General features: G+C 46.9%; 1 protein-coding gene across 1 annotated transcript; it reads right to left on the bottom strand.

Moving 5' to 3' along the window:
• On the bottom strand, window positions 1-2,821 carry HOXA13 (homeobox A13). The gene is given in 4 exon segments (XM_039549513.1): window positions 1-1,498; window positions 2,100-2,519; window positions 2,522-2,698; window positions 2,701-2,821. Coding segments are annotated over 4 exon segments (912 nt in total). The 5' UTR covers window positions 2,771-2,821; the 3' UTR covers window positions 1-1,253.
• Window positions 2,822-8,334: the final 5,513 nt, after the last annotated feature.

The following is an 8,334-nucleotide window of genomic DNA, read 5'->3' as shown; positions in this document are numbered from 1 at the left end:
TCTACACGTCTTGGGTTTTCATTTTTTCAGTAGAAATATATAAAAAAAAGGGTGCATAAGTACATTTTCACAGTGCGCTGATTTTTTTTTATTTACAAGATAGCTTCTTATAGTGAATAAAAACAAAATAATGTGCTGGTTGAAATAACTGATTGGATTAAAAGGTGCTGTAAAAAGAATCCCTAAACATTCTACTGCGGCCTCATAACAGACAATAAACAAGGAGAAACGACTAATTACTTATAGATCAAATATAGATTACATAAATCAAAATACTTCTGGGAAAAAAATGTATTTCAGTTCAAAGTTCTTGGGTATTTTTTCCCAGGACATTTTTTTTTTCTACTGTAAAGAAATGCCAATGTTCAAATATTAAAAATTTCTGAGGACCTAGAATATTAATTCTTGAAGATTGTTTCAGGTTTAAAATAGGCAGAGTCCTTTAAAATGTATCTATTTTATGGTCTGTAGGAGAAAAAATAAAATTAAAATCCGTAAACAAACAAAAAACCCCAGTTTAGATGACAAGAATTCATCTGTGGAAAATAAAAAATAAAACCGAAAGACATCTCCAAGCAAATATTTTCCTTTCTATCCTCACTAATTTGCGATGTTTAAATTTACTATCAAGATAGATCCTCCACAGAGCTTTCCTTCATTACTGATGTCTCTGAAATCCTTATTCAGTACCTTCGAGGTTTATTATTACTTTTTCACAACAAATGCATTGCTTAAAAACATACAGTAATTGTAATTTTTTCACTATGGTTTACCTGAGCAGTCATTCAACATACAGTTTGGATTGCAATGGAAGAAAACCAGATCATGTGTCCACATCGACCTCCTCACGTTAACCAGCTCTCGCATCGTGGCCACGAAGTCTTCTTTCAAATAGTAAGGTCGTGGAAGTATTTACAAGTTTCTCAGAAAACCGTGTCTTAATTGAAAGTGTATCTCTCCGAGCTGGCCGTGTGGGCTTTACAGTCTGTCAGTGATACTGGCTGGCTGTTTGGGATTTCAGAACTGTCAGTTTTCACCATTTTGCTACAGCAATATTAAAAAAAAAAAAAAAAAAAAAGGAAGAAGAAAAAGAAAGAAAGGCTATAATTCCAAAGATACAGCTCTCTTGTTCTGAAAGAAGAGGTTCATTGTCTTTTCGCTTTTTAATTATTATTAATAATTACTTTAATCTGAACACACACACACAAAAAGTTCTGAAACTCTTGAATTGCTGCTTCTCCATTTTTAATCCATTAACTGGTAGTCTTCAATTTGTTGATCACTTTTTTCTCTTTGACCCTTCTGTTTTGGAACCAGATTGTGACCTGTCTCTCTGATAGATTTGTAGTCGCCGATATCCTCCTCCGCTTGTCTTTGGTTATGAATTTATTTGTAGCATATTCCCTTTCGAGTTCTTTTAACTGGACCTTTGTGTAAGGAACTCTTTTCTTTCTTCCACGTCTGTACGAGTTCGCATCCGAGGGATGAGAAACGACGTCTGGAACAGAAAAACCATGCAGGGAAGTGTTAGAAATTCGCTCGAACCAGTTAGGACATCTTCAAGTGGTACAAGGGTTAGGGTGCGAGCCCACTCCTCCTGCCCCACTCTGGTTTAGCTACTAAAGCCCGGCTCAGCACTGGGGATTCCTCTTTCCTGGCCGCCTCAGACAGCTTTTAGGCAGGGAAAGGCTCACTTCTGTCAGACAGACAAATAATAATAATCCCCATGTAGCCCGGCCAGGGACTCTGGGAAGGATCGAGAGGGGTTGCAGGGATTTACCCAGCTTGCGTGCTTCATGGTCTATGGAAAATAATACCACAGACCTTCCCGCGGCCCGTTTCAGCTGTTTCCTCTCCCGGGGCCGGCGCCGGGGCCGGCCAGGCGAGGCGGGATGTGCCGTGCGCCGGCGGGGGGCAGGGGGCGGCACCGGTGCCGTTCCAAGCGGCGCTGGGGCATGTGTGGACCGGGGCGGGATGGGACCGGGGAGAGCGGGCGGGATGGCGAAGGGTCGGCCCCGGGGGATTATCCCGGATACCCGGGAGAGTCGAGCGGGGCAGGATGAAAAGAAGGGACAGGGAGAGCCATGCAGGTGTATTACCCGGGAGGGTGGATTTCCAGAGGTGAGGCGGCTGGCTCTGCTCCTTGGGGCAGTACACTTGCCCATTCCACCCGTTCGTGATGGCCCAAGGCTGGTAGCTGTCCATGGGGAGAAGGGGGTCGTGGCGCGGCTCGCCGGGGCCGCCGATGGCGGGCACCACGGGCATATCCAGATACCCGGGCACCGGCTGGTAGGGCCCGGTGGCGTAGCCCTGGTAAAAGGCGAACTCCTTGGCCCGCGACGTGAACTCCTCGCCGGAGACCGAGGTGTCCATGTACTTGTCGGCGAAGGTGGAGGCGGGCTGGGCGCAGGACTTGATGGCGTTGTGGTGGGTCATGCGACAGGGGTAGTAGCCGCTGCCGAAGTAGCCGTAGGGCAGCGCGGCGCCAGAGGAGCTCTGCACGGCGGCCGAGCAGGGCTGCACTGCTTGACAGTGGGCTCGGCCATGCCGGCGGCGGGGGCCTCGCTGGAGGTGTAGGCGGCGGCGCTGGGGGCGGCCAGGGGCGCGGGTGAGCCATCAGGTTGGCGGCAGGGGTTGGCCGCCGCCGCCGCGCGAAGTTGCTGCCGGCGTGAAAACCCGTCCATGTTCTTATTGATCTATCCAGGCTGTTGTCGTAGAGGAACATGACGGGCTCGATCCAGCGGGGGTGGAGGAGCACGGAGGCTGTCATAGCCCGCTCCGCATTGAGACTAGTGGCTCTTTTTTAAAAGCCCCAAAGACTGAAAAAGAGATACTCATCTCCGGGACTTGACCAGGGCTGACGCGCCAGCGTCGCGCCAGGCCGGTCCTCATTGGCCCGCCCGCCCCCACGTGATATGCAAAGCAGCTGATAAACATCTGAGGGAATAAAGTGGAGATAATTAAATAACGCAATCAGCGCGCGGGGCTGGGTCCCGGGCCGGGGCGCGGGTATGGGTGCGGGCACGGCGCGGTGCCGCCGCCGCGCGGGACGAGGGCGCCGGAGGGGGGCCGCCCGTCCCTCCTCCCTCCCTCTCTCCCTCCTTCCTCCCTCTGGCCCTCCCTCGCCACCGAGGCGTGAGCTTTTTGGCCCCGTTGTTGCCTCGGCGCACCCCCCGAGGTGCGGGGCTCCCCCTGGCACCTCGCCTGATTTCTCCTTGCGCCGCTTTCCTTGAGCCCTCCCCGCCCCGAGCGCCGCGGAACCCCGGAGGCCTCCCCTCGTCTCGGGGGGAAGATGAGCCGCACCCCTTCTACCCCCTTCCTCCGCCGGTCTGAGCCACCGCCTCTCCCTGGGGAGCGCTGGCGGGGCCCCGGCCGGGTGACGCGGAGAGCCCACCGCAAGCTGCGGGAGGAGAATCGTTCCCCGGGCGCAACGCTGGGACACATAAGGCTATCGAAACGGAGCCTCCCGGGGTCTTTTTTGGGTGTTTTCCTCCTTCCTTCCCTCCCGTCGAAAGCCCAAGACCCATCTCTCCTCTCGCCACAAAGTCTCAGAAGTCAGATAAGAGGAACAGACCTGGAAATCCCTATTTTATTTATTATTATCTTTTAGGAAGGGCTTGGGAAGCGGGAGAGTTAACTGGATATTCATCGCGATACCGCTGTGTTATTTGTTGCCGTAATAATAAAACCCTGGGCCTACGATTCGACTTGAATCTTTCTCGGCTGTAAAATATCACGTCGGCTTGCATGGTGTGTGCACGGACCCACGGCGTTTTTTGTGTGTATGCGTGTGCTGGGAAAACAAAATGGATTATCGGCTGAAAAACAATTTTTTTTGGAAGGCCGTACCACTTCGCAAGTGAATGCTAGAAAAAAAGCCCCAAACAACTCCGTTCTCTTTTCGGGAATAATTTTTCATAGGGTGAAATAATTTCAATTTTTAATCCTTAACCGGCGCGGATGCTGTTCTCCCCCAAGCTTTTCGCGCACAACCTTGAACCCAGAACCCTCCATCACTGAGCTATCAATAAACTTGACCTAAAGGAGTGTTCATCTCATCGTTAACAGCTCTCAGCCCTCACGCGTGTGCACAAAACAGCCACAAATACTCCCATCCTGAAAACTAATTTTTTTCTCCCAATTGCGTGCTGCTTTGTTTTGAGTCTGACAGCTCGGCGTATTTATTATCCTATTGTGCTTTCCATTGACGTTGTAGCATTGTTTTGCCCTCATGTCTACAAGCGCAGAGCAATCCCGGGACGTACATTGTTACCGAGCAGACTTTTCCTTGCCTAGCGCAGAGCTGCCAGCCATGAGAAATAGCTCTTTGGCGCCCAAGGATATTTTTTCAAGGTGCTTTTTCCGTGCTATGAGTTGGGATACCTGAAGTCTCTGTCACCCCCTTGCTAATTTGGCAGCATTTAGCCGCTTTTTTTCTTCATTGTAGCCAGTAAAGTGTTCCCATTTTAACTTCGCACACTCTTTTCCGCATTTTTCCTCATGGCCAAAAGCAAATATTTATTCCATGCATATTTTCCCTTTTCTTTCAGGCTCCAGTTTTGAAACCTGTGGATTCCCCCGGCCAAACATTGCTTGTCTGTCTTGAATTGGGTCGGTTTGTTTCCCTCTGTTTTCTCTAGAGTGCCTCTGAAAATCGCGTTGCAGGTCGAGGGAGAAGAGGGAAGGGGAGGCAGCTCTGTGGGGCAGCGCTGTTTTACATACGGGTTAGACACGGCTAGAGGCCAAGGTCAAGTTGAAAGTTGCAGTCTAGCCAATGTGAGAACTGTCATTCACAGCCCGAAGATCTGTCTGATTTGTTAAAAAGCGGGTAGCCATGAGAACACTAATCTCTGCAGCTCCCTTCTACCCCCCCCCCACCCCCAGCCCACCCCCACTCTCCAAACTCCCCTCTCCCTCAGCCGCAGAGAGTTTTCTCGCTTATCTGCCTCGCTTTTCAAGCTCCTTTCCGTAAGGAGGGAGAAGTCATGGGAAACCGTAGCTTTCAGCCCCGGCGCTTTTCAGCCCCGGAGTAGTGTGTGTATGTGGGGTGTCAGGGCGGGGGGCAAGGGGAACCATCCGGTCTGCTGAGTTTTGGTGGTCGTTGTTTTGTTTTGTTTACCCTCCTGGGGCTGTTCCAGCTTTGTGTGCTAAAAGAAGAAGGGAGATTAGATTAGAGAGCTTACTTCTCTCCCTTCTCCGCATCTCTTACTCACTCTAGAAGTCTATTTAATAATTATGGAAGAAGGCCATGCTTTACACTGATCATAGGAGCAGTAACACAACAGTCCTCTTTCCCTGTTTGCCATGATGTGAGGAGGATTTCGGGAACGAGACTGTTTCCTCAATATAGGCAAAAATGACATCTGCAGGGTGCGTATGCACCATCAGAAAAATAGTGTTGTCGGACACGGGACTCCACGCTTTGTTTTGCCTTCCTAATTTAGATGACTTTTAGTAAATTATTGACACCGGGAGAGGAGAAAAGCCTCGTCAATTATTTTTGATGCCCTCAATACCCAATTTTCAGCTATAATTTCTTCCTGCCTTAATGGGTATCTGCCATTAAGTATTAGAAAGGAACCGTGAGGACTGAAGGCACCGGGAAGAACAGATGTTCTTCGAAAATCATGGACCTTGTAATGAACACCAGGGGTAAAAATATTCCCGAGCCTACCCCCCTTGCCTTGAACATATAGCATTCCCTACCACTTGTGGAAGAGCTTTTACTTTTCACAGTGTAAGTCTTGAGATGAGCTGGATAAATTAACCAAAACTAAGGAGTTTACTTGAAGCCACTGACTGCTTTGAACGTCTTTGGAAAACTTACTTGATGATTAAATGCTTCCATACATGCAACCGACAGACCAATCAAGGCTTCTTCCAAAATTTATTTTTTGTCTTTTTCCTGTGAAATAATGTCAGAATACAGCACATACAAGCGTATGGTAGAACCATAGCATTTCCAAGAGAACCGATGCAAACCTCCGAACTGCTTTGCATTTATATAGAGTGTGAAACAACTTGGAGAGAAATGCATCTGTTGAATCGTTTCCTCTAAAACGAGTATTAATTCCTTGGGGAGCGGGATGATGAACAACCATGATCAGCAGGAGGATTTTAGAAGGTCCTGAATATTTTCGTAGGCAGGCAAATTCTAACTGATGGTAGTCACCCATCGCGGTACACGGCCATGCTCATCTCAGGTATTACAAAATGCTTAAGAGGCATTTTTTCCCCTCGTTGCATCGAGAGTGGTCAGAAGCATTTCACCCACTTCGCAGGTGTAAGCAAGAGTGGAATTTGGCCCTTACAAGTGCTTTAAAGCAGGTCACTGTGTGTGTTCCTGACGCCGCGAAGCTAAAGATAGTCTGGCCAGTGAGGACTGCAGCAATTTGGCCTTAAACGTGAAAATATAAATTATTTTAAAACCTCTCTATGTGATAGGAATATGGCCGCTCATTCACTTCCAAAGAGAAGATTTCACCTAAGACTTATCTTAGAGAAACCAGAAGTCCTTTCAGTTGAAAGACAAGTTTTGAAAATACAGAGTTTGTCTGCTTAGTATCTAAAAAGCCTTTTTTTTCCCCCTAGACCCGTCTTTGTGTGATAACACACATGCGCACCCTCCGCAGCCCTGCCGCGGGAATGGCCGGCTGAGGGGAACGCTGATTTCTTGTAGGTTAATCACAACCTATGAATACAGAAAAAAAAAAAAAACCAAACCAAAAAAACCCAACCCCAAACTGTTGCCCAAAGAAATCCACTCTTACTTCTCCATCCACTGCTTAGAGCTAACTAATAAGCATGAAGGGGAAAAATCGTGTCTGATAGTTTAAAATATATGTTTGTCACGGAGTTAAATCCCTCTAAACCGGCTAAAATATCTTAGCTGATAATGGAAGAGCTAGAGGGTGATCTTAGCCACTAATAACAACCTCCGTCTTGCAGAACTCAGGATTCTTAGAAGAAGCGGGAGTAAAGTGATAGCGGGAGCAAGAGCCTTAATCGAATTTGATTTTCACGAGCAAATTAAATTTACCTGCCAGAAGAGTAATTTGGAGCAGTACTGTCACCGCTTGTTTCTTCCACAATTTCTAAAACATCAAGGATTGAGATAAACATTCCTGAGTCCGTTTTAAATACACTTTGTGTTTCAGGATATTCATGTGTTTCTAATGGAAGTAAGCAGCTTTACGAGCGGGTTTCGCAGGACATCTTAACTCTCTCCCTCCCACTGCGTGCTAAGGGGGGTGCTGTGATAATTACAAAAAAAGAAGAATTTGTAACAGCAAATGCAAAAGGAGAAGAGTTCGAGAAAATTTGCGAAGGCGTCCTAAAAATCCCAGGCGCACACTAGATAAGGACCTACCTATTTCAGTCGACCCAAACATTCAAACGGCACCACCTATGAAAAAGGTGTGCTCGAAAACAATGTCACTGATTTCACACGAAGTGTGGGACACGGTTAATGGAGCCGGGTCTCAGAAGATCGTTTCACTCAGTGTTTTTTTGCGGTTTGGTGTTTTGTTGTGTTTTTGTGGGTTTTTTTTTCGTATTTCAGCTTCAGAAAACATGCTGGAGGTATTTCATGTGCTTAGAAATTAAAATGGGAATGATCCTGAAATCTGTCTCGTGGACAAGGTCTCTTTTCTGATTTGTTTTCTTTGCTTTACATTTTTTTCCGTAGTATTTTCAGGGGGAGGAGGGGTGTGCGATAGTTTTCTGTTTATATTTGGCGGGTGAAAGCAGCTGAAGCCTGGCATTAGATGTTAGTAGTCCACAGAAAATATTTTACTTTAACAACCGTGTAAATGCAGTGATGAGGAGAAGCCTTTGCCGGCTCTCTGTCAGCCGCAGGCTGCTTGAACACAGTGATAAAGCCCCCCCTTACAATTTCAATTAATTTTGCCATGCAAACTGAGACGGATTTATTTGCCATCAGGTCTGGTCTCTCGCACCAAGGGTGCCGAGAAAGTCTTATTTTTCTCTTAGCAAATTCTGATAAGTGAGGAGGCCTGGCTGGCCATGTAGTAGTTTATCTGGTCGACTTCATCTTCTAGTTGAAATGTTCTGAACGTGTAACAGCAACAGATGAAAAAATTATACTCAGATTACTCTTCCTTGGTTTTCTACGGCTTATCCTTCGATTTTCGAGATTTACCATTTTGAGGATAAATTAATTTCTCCCCTTATCTACCAGTAGGTCACGAAAGAGAAAAGAAAAGAAAAAGGAAAGGAAAAGAAAAGAAAAGAAAAGAAAAGAAAAGAAAAGAAAAGAGAGAAAAAAGAAAAAAGAAAAGAAAGGTACAGTAAGCTACAATAACATATCCTCTC

The sequence above is a fragment of the Corvus cornix genome, chromosome 2 (assembly GCF_000738735.6).
Source record: "Corvus cornix cornix isolate S_Up_H32 chromosome 2, ASM73873v5, whole genome shotgun sequence".
NCBI classification, from domain to species: domain Eukaryota; kingdom Metazoa; phylum Chordata; class Aves; order Passeriformes; family Corvidae; genus Corvus; species Corvus cornix.
The sequence above is the reverse complement of the archived record's forward strand: the minus strand, read 5'-3'. Positions and strand labels throughout refer to the sequence as shown.